Source organism: Panthera tigris, chromosome F3 (genome assembly GCF_018350195.1).
Source record: "Panthera tigris isolate Pti1 chromosome F3, P.tigris_Pti1_mat1.1, whole genome shotgun sequence".
Taxonomy (NCBI): Eukaryota; Metazoa; Chordata; class Mammalia; order Carnivora; family Felidae; genus Panthera; species Panthera tigris.
In genome coordinates, this window is record NC_056678.1 from 68,757,309 (window position 1) to 68,775,542 (window position 18,234).

Genomic DNA, 18,234 nt, shown 5'->3' on the forward strand with positions numbered 1-18,234 from the left:
GAAAGCGTGCGGCCGTGGCTTCCTGGTGGGGGGACCTGGGGACGGAAGGAGCTGTGGTCCTGGGGAGGGACTGGGGACAGAGGGGCTGTGGTCTTGGGGGTGGGGGGACTGGGGACAGATGGAGCTGTGGTCCTGGGGGGGGGGGAGGGACTGGGGACAGAGGGGCCTGTGGTCTTGGGGGTGAGGGGACTGGGGACAGACGGAGCTGTGGTCCTGGGGGGGGGAGAGGGGGAGGGACTGGGGACAGAGGGGCCTGTGGTCTTGGGGGTGGGGGGACCGGGGACAGATGGAGCTGTGGTCCGGGGGTCGGGGGAGGGAGAGGGGGAGGGACTGGGGACAGAGGGGCTGTGGTCTTGGGGGTGGGGGGACCGGGGACAGACGGAGCTGTGGTCCTGGGGGGGGGAGGGGGGGAGGGACTGGGGACAGAGGGGCCTGTGGTCTTGGGGGTGGGGGGACCGGGGACAGACGGAGCTGTGGTCCGGGGGTCGGGGGAGGGAGAGGGGGAGGGACTGGGGACAGAGGGGCCTGTGGTCTTGGGGGTGAGGGGACCGGGGACAGACGGAGCTGTGGTCCTGGCGGGGGGAGAGGGGGAGGGACTGGGGACAGAGGGGCTGTGGTCTTGGGGGTGGGGGGACCGGGGACAGACGGAGCTGTGGTCCTGGGGGGGGGGAGGGGGGGAGGGACTGGGGACAGAGGGGCCTGTGGTCTTGGGGGTGGGGGGACCGGGGACAGACGGAGCTGTGGTCCGGGGGTCGGGGGAGGGAGAGGGGGAGGGACTGGGGACAGAGGGGCCTGTGGTCTTGGGGGTGAGGGGACTGGGGACAGACGGAGCTGTGGTCCTGGCGGGGGGAGAGGGGGAGGGACTGGGGACAGAGGGGCCTGTGGTCTTGGGGGTGGGGGGACTGGGGACAGACGGAGCTGTGGTCCTGGGGGGGGGGAGGGGGAGGGACTGGGGACAGAGGGGCTGTGGTCTTGGGGGTGGGGGGACCGGGGACAGACGGAGCTGTGGTCCGGGGGTCGGGGGAGGGAGAGGGGGAGGGACTGGGGACAGAGGGGCCTGTGGTCTTGGGGGTGGGGGGACCGGGGACAGACGGAGCTGTGGTCCTGGGGTTCGGGGCTGGGGCCCACCCCCACACGCCCTTCCTCACGAGCCCACCGGACGGACGGGATGCCCCCCGGCCCAGAGCAGGGACACTCTTGGAGGTGACCGCCCTGCCCCCACAGGGCACCCGCCCCCGGCTGCTGCTCGGTCTGGCCCCCAGGGCCTGCAGGGAAGCCCATACTTGGAGCGAAGTCCCAGGAGACCCGCCGTGGCTTCCCCTGCTTTGCGTGTGGAAGGCACTGGACTGTTCCTCCCACTTGAGTTTCTGAGAGGACTCACCCCTGTCCACGTGGTAATTTAGTCCACGGTCTATACCAGATCCAGCCGAAGTACCTGACGGGGAGGCTGAGTCCCAGCGAAGCCTCCTTCCCCGTCCGCTATGCAGATGGGACAGTTGAGGCTGGGAGGGCCAGTGACGTGTCCAGGAGCACATTAGGGACCACAGTTCTGCATGGCTGTCACTCGTGGTCCGTGAGACCCCGAGCCCAGTCAGCTGGACAGGTTTCCAAAGACCTCGAAGGGGAACATCTGCCCCACCCGGAACCGACCAGGAGCCCGTCAGGCGGCTCCTGGTCCCACGCGGAGGGCAGGGTATCCTTCACACCTAGTGCAGGTGCCGGGCGCGTGTGCAGAGGGAACGAGATGGCCCCCACCCCCACACCAAGTGGGCTGGGAAGCAGGGCCGCCCACGGGGGCCCACGGGTGTCCTCGGCTCGTCTCAGGTGCGGGAGGCCCACAGTTGAACGCCACTTCTGGGTTGGGCCCATGGCAGAGGGGGCTCACGCGGGCCGCAGCTGTGAGGGGACCTGTGAGACCTGGCCAGCCTGCCTCCGGCCCCTTCTTTGAAAGGGACCCTCCCCCCAGAGCTCCCTCCCCCCCCAGGAGCTAGTTCTGGGCTCTGTGACTCGGGGCCCGGCCGCTCGGCCGCTTCCTTTCCGTCCGATGGGTGTCCGCGTAGGGCCCAGAGCAGTACTGGAGTTACGGCTGCTCCCCAGTCTCGTACCATCTGTCACGCCTCACGAGTCGTTCCTCCAGCAGGTCCCGGGTCCCTGAATTTGCCAACCCCAGCCCCCAAATACGAGACAGACAAGACAGCTTTGGAAACCTCTTTCTTTACGAGAACGTGAAGTTCCTAGTGCGTCTGGCCTGGAGTTGGCTAGGACCGGTGCAAATACTCCAGGAGCACAGACGAGGGAGACCAAGGCCAGTGCGGGGGCAGGGGGCGCAGGGAGGGTGGGTGGGCGGGAGTCGCAGCGACACCTAGACCTACAGTCCCTTAGGAGCCACGTGACGGCCAGCCGGGCCGCTGGGCCACACACCGAAGGTGCCGCTTCACGCTCCGGCCTGGGCGGGTGACGGGCAGGTGACGGCAGCCCACACACTGGGGAGCAGCCGGCTGAGAGCCGGAGTCTGCTCCGGCCAGGGACTGGGTTCACCGACGCCCTAGCCTTCCCCCAGCCGCCCCCCACCGTCCCTCCGCCTCTCTGAGGCGGCTTCTGTGTCGGCGGGAGCCCCCTGCCTGCAGGCCGTCCGGGAACAAGGGCCTGGGGCTGGAGGAGGCAGGAGTCGAGCCCCCAGATCCTGCCTCTGCCCTCCCTGCACAGCCCTCGTCTGCGGAGAAGGCCCGTCAGGCGGCCGCCGATAGACTGCTCGCCTCCTGCCGCAGCGCCGGCCGTCAAAAGCAGAGTCGGACAGCGTGGTTGGCACACGGCCTGTGGCCCCGCCGTCCCCGGGAGAGACGGGCCAGTCACTGCCTCGGCGCCCCCTGACGGCACAAGGGAAGAGGAGGGGCTGTGCCTGTCCCCAGTTCCCAGCACCCGAGGGCTCAAACCCTGCTGCCCTCCCCTCCCCGCAGCGGCAGGGGCCCCAAAGGGCGGCGCCCAGACATGGGGAAATGGCACCGCCCCAAGGGCCCAGCCCGGTGACCCCGTCGTACGCAGCCGTCCGTCTTTCCGCGCTCCAGCCCTCAACCAGCTCTGCCCTCCCCGTTTTACAGACGAGAATGAGCAAGGTCACGGCAAAGCGCTTTCGGTCTCCAGGCCTTGTTTTCCTCATGTGTCAGATGCCCACGAAACGCTGGGCAAGCTGCCAACTTAGACCCCTCTAGCGTTTTTGGTGACTTACTTGGACAACAGCCACTCGCAGAAAGCACTTAACGCAAGGCCAGGCGCAGCGGCAGCTGACAGGGCCCTCCGCGTGGCCCAGGCCTTGACGAGGGGCGGGGAGAGCCAGGAGGGAAGGCCTCCGGCGGGCACCCCACCCTCCAGGGGGAGGGCTCTTTCCAGTTGGTGTTCTGGTTCCTGGACTTTCCCAGGACTCTGAGTTTGCCGTGGGTCCAGGCATAATGCAAGCAAGTCTCAACTTGCTGCTCTAGAACGGGGGGGACAGGGGGGGGCGGGGAGGGGGTCCACGGGGCCAAGACACCCCCCTCAGGAGAGATGAGCCCATTCTGGCAGGCGGGGACGCATGCCGAGGCACACCTGGCCCAACTACTGGCCGGACATCCGCGGCCAGGACAAGCCTAGATCGGCCCAGGGGCTACGAGCTCGCACCCGTGTTGGGAGGAGCTGACCCGGGAGGGAGGCCAGGGTCAGGGCTGGAGCACAGCCCAGGAACAGGACGGCGCTTTGCAGAAAGCTCTCCAGAGAGAGGCATGGCCGTCAGACCCACCGAGCATGCCCCGCAATGTTCTCCAGTCCCCAGCTCCCCAGTCCCCGCCCTGCTTCAGGGGCCTTGCTTTGCTCAAGGAAGAGACACGGGGTAAGGGAGGGTCTGCGAGGGAGGCTTTCAGGACAGTCAGGTGAGCCCAGCGCCCCAGCTCTGCCTGCCCCCCGACCGCACGTTCGCGAAGCCTCTGCTTCGTGCCAGGGACCGACTGGGCTTCTTGGAGAACCTCCCTTCCTCCTCGGCACCCCCCCCCCCACCAAGAGGTAGTCCCGCCCCCATGGTAGAGATGGGGGCTCCGAGGCCCCGCAGGGCAAACAGACTTGTTCCCGTGGCTGAGCGAGCAGGTGGTGGGCCAGGACTAGAATCCACACTGAGCCCGTCTGGCGCCGTGGCCTGTGCCGTGTGCGCCCCCACCCGATGGCACTGCCCCCGCCTCTGCCGTGCCTGCCGAAGCGGGAGGCCGGCTGGGCTGCGGAGGACAGCACGGCGTGCCGGCAGGCCCTTTGGCTACGCGGGGCGGACTGACCCCTCCGTGGCACCGAGGACGGGCTGGGACCGCAAATCGGAGCCACTCACGTGGCAGGGGGCCCTGCCTCTTGACAGGGCTGAGAGGCCAGGGGGTCCCCAGCTGGTCGCTGGGAGCAGGGAGCGGACACGGCCCCCGGGGGCCCGGGGACAGAGGCAAAGACCGTGCCGCGTGAGGAGCCGGAGGCGGCAACGCGACCCGCCTCACCCCAGCTCGGGTCTGGCCGGCGGGGGAGGGCTGGGGCGGCGCCACCGCTTCCTGCCCGGCGCCCTCTGCGGAGGGCACGGAGGCTGGGTCAGCTTAAAGCCGACAGCTTTGGTTTCCCGACTCAAACGCCCGGTCAGTTCAGGGGGCCGGAAGCAGGCGGCGAGCGCGCACTGCGCACCCTCAGAACTCAGAGGCTCCCCCGATACCCAGCCTTGCCCCCCACACCCTGGCCTGAGCAAGGAAGGGGTGCAGAGGGAGCTGGGGCTCCGGGGCCCCTTAGGAGCGGAGGGCTGTGGGGCTGGGCTGGAGGGCCCCCCCCCCCGAAGGAATCCGACCACAGCGCCAGGTGAGCCCCCGGGCAGACGCCCCCGCCCGGGCGCTGTCCACGCATCGGGCCACACTCAGGCCCGCCCCCGGCCCCTCCCTCCCTGCGCCCGAAAGGCCGGGTGGCACTCCATCAGGTCGGCCGGAGTCGGCCCCGCCCCGCCACCCTGCCCCGCCCCGGCCCCTCCCCTGCCACTCCTCCCTCGGCGTGGAAGGCCCACATCCCCATTCTCCCTCCTCAGCCTTCGTGCGCCACCAGCCTGCCTGGCCGGTGCAAGGGGACAGGCCGGCCGCCGCGTGCCACAGGTGCTGGGGAGGGGCCCGGGGGGGCGGGAAAGAATGGATCTGCGGCAGCCTCCCCCCCCCCCCGCCCCCGCCCCCAGCTCACTTGTCCCACCTCCGCCCCAACTACTGGCAACAGAGGGCACGGGCGAAGGAGCGCGGGCCGGGGAGGGCCTCACTTGGAGCTGGGCGCCGAGCGGTCCGCGTGCAGGAAGGCGGCGGCGGCGAAGTTCTGGAAGAGAGGCTGCAGGAACATGCCGATGGTGCCAGAAACGCAGACAAAGACAAAGATCCACAGGAAGAGACGGTCGATCACCATGGCGACGTACTTCCAGTCCTCGCTCACCTGGACGGAGGGGCAGGGGGCCGCGGGGTGAGAGGGAACAGGTATAAGCCGGTCTCGCTACACACACACCGCCCGTCTCCCTCCGTGACCCCAGACTGACGTTTCCAAAGTTGCCCTGCTCAGAAGCCTCTAGCGGCCCGCTGGCGCTCGCAAGGGTGCCAGTGACATCCGAAGGGCACCGCCGTCCGCCGCCTTGCGAGCCACACTCACCGAAGCCCAAGTCGTGCTCTCAAGGCTCTGTGCCTCGAGCCTCCTTTCTGTCTAGAATCCTGATCTTCCCTTCTCCGCCTGGCGAACTCCTACACATCCTTTCAAGCCCAAATCAGATGTTGCCTCTTGTACGAAGTGCTCTTCCCTGTTACTCCTGCTCAGAGTGAACGCCGTCCCCCTGGACACCGTGTGCACATGTCCTCCACGGTATTTTTCCTGCACCGTGTCCCCACTTGGATTTGCACGTCTGCCCCCACCCCCACCCCAGCCAGCGGGGAGGTCCTAAACCGCAAGGACCCTATCTGATCCGTCGTGTAACCCCAGCGTCTGCCACAGACTGCCAGCGAATGCTGCCTCTGCGGGCCTCGCTCCTCGCGGCCGCCGGGGGAGCCCCATCCCGCAGCACCACCTCCGGCACGGAGGCTGAGGACTGGTCCCCAGATGGGACCAAATCGGTCGGAAAGAGAATAACCCCTGGGTCCGACCGCTGCCACGGGGCCTGCACGAAGGGCCGGGCTCCCCTCAGAGCCGCTCCACCCGGCCTGCGTCGGGGCCTTTGCACCCGCTCCCCCGGGGGCCTGGGAAGGAGGCAGCTTGAGCACTGGCTCACCTGTCACACCTGTGCCTACTGTGCACCTGGCACCAAGCCCTGGGGTATGACTGGGAGCAAGACAGACGCAGGCTGTGGCTGAGGGCGCAGACAGGCGGGACGGGGTGGCTACGCGGCGGCCGGCCCTCATAGGAAACAAAGGACAGACGCGCCACCTCAGGTGTGATCTGGGACGGCCTCTTGGAGGAAGTGACATTTAAGGTCACGTGATAAGCGGGAAGGCCGTGGCTGTGGCAGGAACACAGCGAAGAAAGAAACAATCGGACAAACCCGAACCGGGACCTTCCGCCCGCATCCTCCCAAATGTTGATGAAAAACAAAGCTGAGAAACTGCTGCAGGTCGAAGAAGAAGAGACAGGACAACGAAACGCAACTTGAGCTCCCGGGCTGGGGCGGGAAAGTGCTACGGAGACCATGACTGAGAAAACCGGGAACATCTTAATATGGGCTTCATGGCAGATTAAGACATCATGTTAACTCTAAATTTCCTGAATTTGATCACTGAACCTGGTTGTGCGAGACGGTATCTCTGGTCTCGGGACAGACACCCTGAGGCGCTTGGGATAAAGGGTCGCGATGTCTGCGACTTACTCTCAAACAGGAGAGCAAAGACTAATAATAGTAATAGACTTTTAAAAAGACTTTCTTATTAAGTAGGCTCCACACCCAACCTGGGCTTGAATTCACGACCCTGAGAGCAAGAGCAGCATGAGCCACAGACGTCCCAGTAAAAAGAAAGGGCATTCCAGGCGGAGAGAGGTGTGCAAAGGTCCTGAGGTAGCACAGAGCTTAGCTTGCTTAGGCCGGTCAGCCAGATGACCCAAGGACCCAAGCCAGGGAGACAAGGTACCACGTAAGGAGATACCGTGTATCTGGATGGAGCAGCTGACTGAGGGAGACACCTAGGAGACCCTGCCCTGGGCCAGGCCTCCAGCCAGGGCAATAGAGTACAGATGCCGAGAAGGATTTTGGAGTCTGTGCTCACGGGACAGGATGTGTGCTGATTTGGATGCGGGGGGCGGGGGGGGGGGGAGGTTTAAGAGAGAAAGAGAGGGGTCAAGGAGCACTGCAGTTTCTGGTCTGAACCACCGGGTGGACGGGATGCCATTTACTAAAAGGTGGGAAGGCTGCAGGTCCGGTATAGACGGAGCACTGGGGCTTGGACGAGGAGAGTCTGAGGCGTCCAAGTAGGCCACTGCGCCCCGGGCACCCAGCGCAGCGCGCGCGCGGCACAGAACGGACTGCGGCAAGGGCGGGGGGACGGGTGGCTGCGCCCCGCACACCCCGCCTGCATCTCCCACGTGGCCTCGGCAGCCGAGGCTCCCGCCGCAGGTCCCCGGGCCCGGGCCCGCCCTGCGCCCATCGGGAACGTACCCCGCTCCCTGGCCAAGCCCCCGGCTCCCAGAACAGGGCACAGAAACGCCAGGCTCTGAAGCCGCACCTCCCCCCCGGCCCAGCCCCTCACGGTAGTGCTGGAGGCGCCCCTCTTCGCCGCCCCCCAAACCGGAACGGCCGCATCCCGGCGGAAACCTGGCCCGTCACCATGGCAACCACTGCGGAGCCACAGCCTGGACGCGGCCCGGGTACCGGAAGCCTGACCGCCCAAAGCGGGCGGGGGGAAGGCGCCCGCAGAACTCTCCCCCTGCGCGGTCTCGCGGCTCACGGAGCAAAGAGCCGGGTGTGCGCAAAGCGCAGGGTGCTCCGGGAAGCCCTCGCCTCCACCGGCCCCTCCTCCAAAACGATTTCTCCGGGTCCGGCCCCCCCGGGGCCCAAAGGCGCAGATAGGGGTCCGGGACTTGGGACTGTCCTCCCCGCGGAACCTCTTCTCCCCTCCCCCCACCCCCGCCCCGGCCGTCCTCGGTTCTGCCGCGCCCCGCCCCCCCGCCCCGCGCGGTGGGGCGCACGGGCGACTCGTGCCCTTTGTGCCCAGAGCTGCGACGGTCACATCACCAACTGGGGCTTGGGGGGCGAGCGGGGGCCACCGGCCGGCCGCCAAGCCGTAAAGGCCCCCAACGCGTCCCGGGTCGTGCGCGCCCCCCACCCCCACCCCGGCCGGGTCCGGTCCGGTCCAGCCTCCCGGAAGCCCACGGAGAAGGCCACGCCCCCCACGCTCCCGGCAGCCTCGGCACCGCCTCCCGGAAGCCCACGGAGAAGGCCACGCCCCCCACGCTCCCGGCAGCCTCGCGCGGCGGCGCCACTCACGCTCTGGTCGTCGTCCTCGCTGCGCACGTGGTCCGCGATGAAGCGCACGCCGTCCACCGCCGCGCGGAGCCCGCAGCCTTGCGCCGGGCCCGTCGGCTCCCCGGGGGCTTCTCGGAAGAGGAGGGCGCCCGCCTCGCGCTCGCGCTGGCGCCGCCGCAGGCGCAGGCGCTGGCGGGCGCAGCGGTGGCGCGGCTGCTGCATGAAGAGCAGCGCGGGCAGCTTCTCCAGGAACACGACCTTGACCCAGGGCGCCATGGTGTGCGTGGTGGGCGAGCGGTGGTGCACGTTGAGCACGCACACGCTGGTGACGATGGAGAAGGTGACCAGCACCATGGTGAACATGAGGTACTTGCCCACCAGCGGCACGTCCAGCGAGGTGGGCGGCACGATCTTGGAGATGAGCAGCAGGAAGACGGTGAGCGCCAGCAGCACGGAGATGCACAGCGTCATCTTCTCGCCGCAGTCGGACGGCAGGTAGAAGACGAGGATGGCCAGCGAGGTGATGAGCACGCAGGGGATGATGAGGTTGATGGTGTAGAAGAGGGGCTTGCGCCGGATGATGAAGTCGTACGTGATGTCCACGTAGGTGGAGTCGTCCGGGTTCTCGTTGCGCCGGCCCGGCAGCGCCACGATGTCCCACTCGCCACTGGGCGTGAAGTCGTCCAGGCTGGCCACGTCACTCTTGAGCACCAGGTCGATCTCCGTGCGGTCGTAGGTCCACGAGCGGAACTTCATGGTGCAGTTCTGCTGGTCGAAGGGGAAGTGCTTCACCTCGATCTTGCAGGCGCTCTTGTAGATGGCGGGCGGCAGCCAGAAGATGCTGCCGTCGTAGGAGACCACGGCGTTGGAATAGAAGGACACCTCGTACATGCCGTCAGCGCTGCCAGAGGACGCGCACAGTGAGCCCCGGCTCCAGCGTGCCCGCACCCTACCGTCAGCCCAGCGCCGAGTGCGAGGAAGACTCGGGGTGGGAGACCCAGGTGTGAGGGTAACGCGCCAGGAGCGTACAGAGGTGCGGCAGGGAGTGAGCAAGAAGGGGAGTGGGTGAGTTGGTGGTCGGGAGGCCTGTGAGGCCTTTCAGAGGCAGAAGCGGGTGGATGAGGGGGGCTGTCCGCTACTTATCGCGCATCGCGCAAACTGGGTGCTCCACATGAGGGTGGAGAGTAAGGAGTCCCAAGCAATGAGGGGGACAGAGGCAGGTGAGAGCGGGGCATGGACCCACTAGTGATGTGGGATCTTGAAGGTCAGCGGGGTTGTCGCAGGAAAGGGGACAGAACCCGGGGAGAAACCGGGACCGCCAGGCTCTTTGATCCTGAACGGTGTTCCAGGGAAGCGTTTTCTGGAATCAGCGAAGGCGCTGCAGCTGCCAGCCCTTGTTCGTATCCCACCGCGGCTCCAAACGCCAGGGGCTCCTATTTGGCTGGGAGGGCACTGGCCGTGGCCCAAATCGCCTCGGGGTCCACACCACCCCGCAGTGGTCTGGGCCTGTTTGCGTAGTGACTGTGTCTGTGCCAGTGAGAGGTCCCTTCTCTTCCCAGCATGAGCTGATGTAGTTTCCCCAAGACCCCTTCCCTCCCAGAGCATCCTGGTCATCTCCACCCGCCTTCCCGTTGCTCCCAGGCCACCTACTTGTTGTATAGGACCACATCCGGCAGCCAGATGTGCTTGGAAGGGAGCCGAACCTTCTTCATGTTGTCGAACTCCTCAGGCTTCCAGGTGAGGCGATAATCTTCCCATTCCTGGGAAAGGGGGAGAGAGCATTGCCAGCCTTGACCTTGGTGGGGCTCAAGGTCAAGGACAGAGACTGGGAGGATGGGGCATCTGGCTTGAGGAGGCTTTTAAAACCCACTCCCTCCTGACAGTGACTTCTCTGCCCAGCCAGTGTGGCTCATAAAATACGTCCTCATTTAATTTGACATCTAAGCCAAGATATTAGAATCTACATTTTACAAATAAAATGGATCTCGCAGATCTTAACATGTTCAAAGTCACAGAGCTGGTGAGTGGAAGAACCAAGATTCAGATCAGTTATTTAGGAATCCAAAGTCTATACCGTTCCGCCTTTCTTGAGGAGATTAAAAGAGGAAAAAGCGCATACAAAAAAAGGTGGGGGGGGGGGAGCGGGTAGGAGGAAAGAGGAGACCGGGGATGTGGGCCGGGCAGGAAGAGCACTAACCTGGGTCAGCCAGACATTGGTGGTCATGATCTGTTCCCGCTCATGCTGCAGAGAAGAGAAGTTGCTGAGAAGGACCCCCAGCTGCTGAGAAGGCCCCCCAGCAGGCAGGCTCACTACAAGCACCCGCGTCCTTCCCATACCTCCCCAAGCCTTGGGAACTCCAGAGGAATAAGCACAAACATGAGCACAATCTTGGCTCTTCAGATTTCAGTGGCTGGGCAGAGAGTTTGGGACCCGTACTCACCACACTAATGAGCTGGGCCAGCGACACCATGAGCTGTACGGTCACCAGCTCAGAGCCATTGGTGGCTGGGCGAATGAGCTTGTTGTACCGGGAGGGATCTAGAAGGTGCTCCACTAGCCGCTCCTCCGTGTCAGTACCCCGGACGCCTGGGCAGGGGAGTGGGGGGCAGGAAGGAAGGAAGTGGGCAAGGGGGGCCCACCTAGCATCCCGCTCTCCCTAGCCAAGTGGGCCAGCCAGGCTGAAACAGCAGCGTCCCGCTGCTCCATCCCTAAGGATACAGCAGAATGCCTAGGTCAGCCCGTGGGGGCCCCTCATGGCGAAGCGGTTCTCTGAGATCACTGACCGGGGAGACCAGGGAGCCCCACACAGATGTCTCCAGACTAGGAACCCATTCCGCAAGGATTGTGGAGACCTACTCTTCCTGCAAGGTCTCAGACAGTGGTCTCAAAAGACTGGAGATTTCATGTTTTCATGGCTTCTCCTGAAAGATCCCTGCACTTCGAGGAGAGTTTGGGATGGTGATGAAAGGGAACGGCTATTTATATCACACCACACGACCTTTCTCCTCAGTCAGTGCCCATCTGTGTGTACGAGTAACATTATGTGCCTCCCCATGTGACTTTGGCTGTGACCCCACCCCACCCCCACCTTCAAAGGCACTGCTGGGTTGGAGAGGATAGCTGGGCTGGGCTGCCTGTGCTGTAGGTCGGACCCTGTGTTCAGTCCCAAATTCCACACGCACGGGAGCCCACCTCCCATGGCATGCAGGCGTGGAAAACATTTAGTTGTGTAACCCCTTCACACCTGCCCCTCCACATACTCTCTTGCAACTCTGCACCCATGTGCCCCACCCCCTCGAGCTCCTTCCTAGCCCTCAGCCTGGCCCAGCGACTTCCCTCCCAAGTCTTCTGTCCAACCCCACAAGAGAGTTGAGAAGTCACTTCTCGCCCCTTCCTGCCTTGCCCCTGCGGAGTGGCCAGACTCAGGAGCCCGACTTGGGGTACAGGAAACGCTGGAGAGCTAAGGGAGGGTGCCGATCCAGCTAGAGTACTTGTGAAAACGTTTCACGAGAAGTCGGGTGGCACCTCAGCGGCAGCGTGTGCCCTCCTGACACCCCAGAAATCGCGGGGAGACCCCCTCCCTCCTTCCTCTCTGGGCCCACGCCCTCCCCACCACCGTGGCCCGCATCTCTTTCGCTTCCTTGCATCGCTTACTCCTTCGGGGACATCCTCCTCCCGTTCAGTCCCCCAGGCGCCCCCCCCCCCGCGGACACCCCCAGCTCTGGGGGTCCCCCTCCCACCCCGGAGCTCGGGAGCCCGAGGCGGTCCTCACCTGCGCGCAGCCCGAGGAGGCCGCAGCCGAGCAGCAGCGCGGCGGGGCCGGAGCGCAGGGCCATGCCGCGGGCGGGGCGCTGTCCGCGGTGCTGAAGCCGCGCGGGCCGGGGCGGCCGGGCTGCGGGAGGGGGCCGGCGGGCGGAGGCTGTTCGGGCCGCTCTCCCCGGGAAGGCGACTGGGACGGAGAGGGGAGGAGTCTCCGCCCCGGAGGCGGAAGCGCCGGAGCCCAGAAAGAAAGGGGGTCCCCAGGTGGGACGTGCTTCTGCCCAGGCCGCGTGTGCGCGGGGCGGAAGCGGGCGGCCCTCTGCCCCCAGCAGCTCTGGAGCCGCTCAGCACCCGGGCACCCAGCGCCGGAACGAGGGGGCGGGATTCGGGAGGAGCTCTTGGCGTTGCCGCCCTCCTTGTTCGCTCTCACCAATCCAAGCCGTCCTGCCTGTCTGGAAGGACGAGGGTTCCGCCGAGCAAAGGCATTTCAGGTCCTCAAAGAGACAGGGGACTCTGGGCTTGCCGTTTTAGAAAAGCGAGTGTGGAAACAGAACCCCCCCCCCCCCACACACACACCTGTCCCGTTCTCCGCCTCCATAAGCTCCCTCAGAGGCCAACCTCCTGCCCTCCCCCAGGGGGCCTCAGGTGGGGACACCTAGACCTGGCCCCAAGAGAAGGCAACTTTCAAGAGCGGCCCTTATCAGTTAGTCCTGCCCATTCCCCTCCAGTCCAGTCTTCGGCCTCTGTGTCACAAAGGGGATCCGAGGACCACATCACACAGGCCAGCCGGAGAAGGAAAGCAACCGTGAGACAGAGAGGGTTCACAACTCAGCGACATCTTTGATAGGAAGAGCCCGGAACGTTTAGTTTCCGAGCCAATAAAGGCTTCCCTTTTTCCTTGGGTGGATTTTTGTCACTTACGACTAAAACTTTCCTGACTAGAGCAGCCTTACCGCACATGCAGGCTCCGTCTTACTCCGTCTCTTCTTCAGCCTCATCGAGACCACTATGTGCAGCCCCCACCCCGACTACAGGTGCGCTCTAGAAGATCGTGAACATTCTCCACCCCACCCCCACCCCATCCTTCACACCTCAGGGCCTTTTGAACAGGGCGTTCCCTTGGCCCTTTTATCAACCACCTTCTGTTTATTTGAACACTTGACAGAAATGTCAGTTCCTCAAGGAAGGAGTATTTGACCGAGGACTAAGCCCAGCGCCCTGCTCTATGTTTGCAGAGGATGTCCATCCAATGAACGAATCCGTCTAAGGCAGTGGCGGTCTCCGCTGCTGAATCATGAACCAGCACAGCGCCCCGCTTCTCATGAGGGCTTGACAAATAGGAAAAGGGCTAGTGCAGGACCAACACCTTCCAGTGTGTAGGGGAAATCCCTTTTTAAAAGTTCAGCTAAGGGGCGCCTGGGTGGCTCAGTAGGCGAAGCGTCCGACTCCAGCTCAGGTCACGAGCTGGAGCTCAGGTCAGCTCAGGTCAGCTCAGGTCAGCTCAGCTCGTGAGTTCGAGCCCTGCATCGGGCTCTGTGCCGACAGCCTGGAGCCTGCGTCAGATTCTGTGTCTCCTTCTCTCTGCCCTTCCCCTGCTCGGGCGCGCGCTCTCTCAAAAATAAACATTAAAAAAATCTTTTTTTGAAAAAAGTGGAAGTTCAGCTAAAAGCAACTTATTTGACACGTCCTCAATCCTGATATTGAAGAGCAAAAATAAGACAAGTACCAGAAAAGGAGTGGGTGGCCACAGGCCCTCTGATGCACGTGGGAGTGGACACACACACACATAAACATGTAATGATCTACTAAGAATTAAAAAAATCTTAGAAGCAAGGAAAGAGTGGAGAATAAAAGCCTTAAGGAAAAGAAACGTGTGCAGTCACTCCTTTTGGTGAAAGGGTCAAAGGTCGGAAAGAGACCCACCTTCAACAATGTAGATCAACATTTGTTGGGTGTCTACTGTTTTTCAAGGGTTGTGTGCGTCTTGAGACCCAGCTATGAAGGAGGTCCAGTGCGGTGGCCGCTCTAGCAGGGGCAGGGACATGGTGTTCTGGAGGCACAGAGCAGGAAGGTCACGGGGTCTGGACACATGCAGGAAGTGGAGATAAAACCCAGCACTGAAAGAGGAGAAAGCCAGTAAGCCAGGCTGCCTAAAGGCTCTTCAAAGACCTGAACAGGAGGGACGGGGAGCCGTACGTGCAGATGTCCTCAGTACTTGCCATCTCTCTGTTGGCGGACACGAGGTGGCCGGGGAAGGCCGTGAGTCTTCGCTTATGAACATCACTCTCTGGAGTGGCTGCCTGTCTCTGTGGTGACAGACTAGCGGGTCTCTGCCTGCTCGAAGCCCTCGGTTGCTCCCTGGCGCTTTTGGGCCAGTCCAGGCAGCCTGCTCATCTTGGCCTCTGTCTTCTCTTTTCAGATTCCTCAGCTTTTGCTTCAAGTTTCTGTTTTGTTTTTGAGAGACAGAGGGCGCACGAGTGAGTGACAAGGGCCGAGCGAGAGGCACAGAGAATCCCTAGCAGGTTCCGTGCCATCGGCGCAGAGCCCAACACAGGGCTTGACCCCACGACCCTGGGATCACGATCTGAGCCGAAATCGAGAGGCGGACACGCAACCGACCGAACCGCCCAAGCGCCCTGTATTTTTACTTTCTAAGTAAGAGACGGAATGCTTCACAGCCTCGTGTGCCATCCCTGCCCAGGGCTGTGTTAATCTTCTCTGCATCACTCCGGTGCTAGTGCACGTCCGACAGGAGCAGTACTTCCAGCTCGGCAAGGAGTCCTGAGCACAAGCACCCAGTGGCCGAGGAGAGCCAGAGCGCCCTCCCCCTCGTGTCTCCCTCGCACACTCCTTCCGCGTCCACCGGAGAGCCAGGCATTCAGGGAGAGAGGACAGGTCCAGAAAGCCGCGCAGGGCGATGGGCAGACATGGGCGATGAGTCAGCCCCGAGGCAAAACAGACCAGGCAAGGCTCTGGTGAGACACTCCCATTGCCTCTGAGGGTAAGGAAGGCTTTTCTCTTAGGAGGCACTGCAACGGATGTTATTTTCCTTTGTTTAGGGTATTTTAAATTTAAAAACTATTTATTTAAAAACTATTACCACAGTTATACATATTCATGAAGACCAACTGGAAAATACAAATTAGCAAAACAAAGTACAATAGCGATTCATAATCCTACCTCCTAGAAAAATAATCGTTAATCACTTTACATATAAATATCTAATATATCTGTATATTAAATGTATATAGTATATAATATCTATACAAATATGTACCTATCTATATAATAGGTATCCGTACGGATATTATAGATCTCTAAATTTATATGTATTTAGATATTAGATACAAAATACATATAAATTATAAACATACAGTTACATTTTCGCAACACAAACACACCCATACGATCTCACCCAGGTAAAACAAAAGAACATTACCAATATCCAGAAGCCCCCCATTACGTCCCCTGCCAGTCATTACTCCCTCCAGGATCTCCACAAGTCACATCATGGGGGGAGGAGAGTGGGGAGTGACTGTCAAAGTTCTAGAACTCGACAGAGATCATGGGCACACAACACCATGAATGTACTGAATGCTGCTGGAATGCACACGGTAAAACGGCCAGAACAGTAAATTCTAGGTTACAGGTGTTTTTCCACAATTCAAACAAATGAAAGAAAAGTAACCCCTATTTTGACTTCTCATAGCATACGCTGACTTTGCCTACTAGACTTTACGTAAATGGAATCGTGATCTTTTGTGCGCTTTTTTGGTTTCGGTTTTTTGTGAGAATCCTGGATGCTGTGAATGCAGATGTCACTCATTCAGCCCCGTTGCCGCCCTGTGCTCCACCGTGTGGCTATGCCACCACGTGGTCATTCCGCTGTCCCGGAATTCAGGTTGTTTCCAGTTTTGTTAGCGATCAGCCCGGCACTGGGGTGGGTGGCTCCACGTGGATGGCTCAGTCGGTGAAGCATCGGATGCTTGATTTTGGCTCAGGTCGTGATCTTGTGGTTCGTGGGTTCGAGCCCCGCATCGGCTCTGTGCTGACAGAGAGCAGCCTGCTCGGGATTCTCTCTCTCTGCCCCTCCCCCACTCGTGCTCACTCTCCAAATAAACTAAAAAAAAATGCAGGCATGAGCATCCTCGTTCACGTTTTTGCTGTACAAAAATAGGCATGTCTGTTGGGGTCCTAAGTAAATCACACACATTACTTGCACTTTTTTAAAAAGGACCACACTGTAAATCTAGACTTGTCCCCTTCCTTTTTCGTTTACTCCTTCTCAAATACCTTGTGGCAACTATTTTTAACAGCTGCACATATTCCATTGCAGGTAAATTTGTGCACGTTTCTTTAACAATCTCCAAGTCACATTGCTGGACCAAAAATTTTTAAGTTTGCCGATTAATTATCTTGCCGATTAATTACATTGGTAAACTGGCCTCCAGTAGGCTTGAGACTCTCAGGGTCGCCCTGGGGCCCCAGGCCAAAGCTCCAATGGCCAACACCTCTACGGTTGCCTCCGCCCCCTCCTCGTGCTCTCCCCTCTTCTCCCTTGCCTTTCTCCTCGACCTCCTTCCAGTTTGGGACCCAGTTCTTTCTGAACGTCTCCTATTCCCCCTAAGGAACTCGCCCTTCACACTCCTTCTCGGGAGTTGATCCTGACTAACGTCACCCTCCAAGGGCCTTACCCTTCTTGAACCCCACCACTGTGTTCATCACACTGCATCAGCTGCTGCGTCTGCTCCGGTTTACCCGATGCCCCGTGTTCCTCAGGGCGGAGCGAGACATGCCCAAAACATCGTCAAACGCGTAACAGCCGCCACGGAAGGGGCCTCCCCCGGTGCCAGGACTCAATGCACCCCCTGGTGCCCCTACAGTTCCTGGCAGACACATTTGTCGAGTCTGTGACCGAATGCTATGCTTCTGGGGCTCCAAGCAGAAACCGTGGGTTCTGCACCAAACAGGTGCGTCTGCTCACGCCGATAACACGAGCCCTTTTGGAGGAAAAACACAAATCTCTACAATTCGTTTTTCAAAGAGCAGCCAGAGGGATCAAAATTTTAACATTTTAAGTCAGATCGTGCCCCTCCGAGCTTACGGTCTTCCACGGTTTCCCGCTGCGCTGAGTAAAACCCGAGCACTTCCGGTGGCCTCCACGATGCAGTCCCTGCTTCTGACCCTGGCCTCGTTTCCTACCCTCTCTCCTCCCACTAGACTCAAGGTACGCTGACCCTTCACTCCCCAAAAACCTTCGAAGTTCTTTACCACGTGCGCCTTCCTAAGCACTTCTCACACGTCGGGTCACTAGGTCTCCCGACAGCGTCATGGGGAGCCGTCACCACCTCCGATCTCCGTGCTCCAGGAACAGAAGCCGGAGCAGAGAGGCTAACGGACTTGCCTGGTTAAGGTCCTTCCTGATCTTAAATTAAAGCCCAAGTTCTTAAACGGGGTTGCCAATATGTGCCAAGAACTGTCCGTGCCTACCTCGTATCACCCTAGACAAAGCCTTCCTTCCCCTCCTCCAACTTGCCACAGACCTACCTCAAAACCTTTGCACAGGCCACCCCTCCTGTCTGGGACAGTGCCCAGTCCCCTCCTCCCTTACACAATCCTACCCGTCCTTCAGAATCGAGTGCGCCACTTGTCAGAGATGCACCTCTCCAGGCTTGTTCTTTGAGGCACTTACCAGAACTGCAATCTCACGACTGGCTGTGTAACAATTCGTGGAAGCGTCAGACTTCCCACCGGGCTGAATGCACGGAAAAGGTGAGGGCTGGGTCTGTCCCATTCCATGCTGCATCCCGGTGCCTCACACGTCGTGGGTGCCCGGTAAATATTTATCAATCCTCTCTCGATCTAGTGAGTCAGCTCGCTTCAGATTCCACCTTTACCCTATCTGTCTCCCCCAACAGAAAGTAGGCTCGAGAGCAGGGCGTTTCCTTTTATTCACTCCTGTTTCCCCAGCACCCAAACGTTCACTGAATCAGTGTAGCCATCACTTCCTTCCATTCCT

The 18,234-nt window shown here is 61.4% G+C and overlaps 1 protein-coding gene across 1 annotated transcript; it reads right to left on the minus strand.

The window, feature by feature from the left end:
• Positions 1-5,260: 5,260 nt before the first annotated feature.
• Positions 5,261-12,292, minus strand: CHRNB2 (cholinergic receptor nicotinic beta 2 subunit). The gene is made up of 6 exons (XM_042976757.1): positions 12,229-12,292; positions 10,897-11,042; positions 10,653-10,697; positions 10,106-10,215; positions 8,477-9,356; positions 5,261-5,454 (listed from the first exon to the last, which is right to left on the minus strand). The coding sequence occupies exons 1-6, from the start codon at positions 12,290-12,292 to the stop codon at positions 5,284-5,286; spliced, it is 1,416 nt and encodes a 471-aa protein (XP_042832691.1). The 3' UTR covers positions 5,261-5,283.
• Positions 12,293-18,234: the final 5,942 nt, after the last annotated feature.

What these genes read in the sequence shown, in the direction of transcription:
- CHRNB2 (XM_042976757.1), bottom strand. Translation starts at nt 12,292, where the DNA reads ATGGCCCTGCGCTCCGGCCCCGCCGCGCTGCTGCTCGGCTGCGGCCTC. An exon ending in CCTCCTCGGGCTGCGCGCAG is followed by an intron (nt 11,043 to 12,228) that starts GTGAGGACCGCC and finishes TCCCCTGCCCAG; the next exon opens with GCGTCCGGGGTACTGACACG. An exon ending in GATGTGGTCCTATACAACAA is followed by an intron (nt 9,357 to 10,105) that starts GTAGGTGGCCTG and finishes GTCCTCTGGCAG; the next exon opens with CGCTGACGGCATGTACGAGG.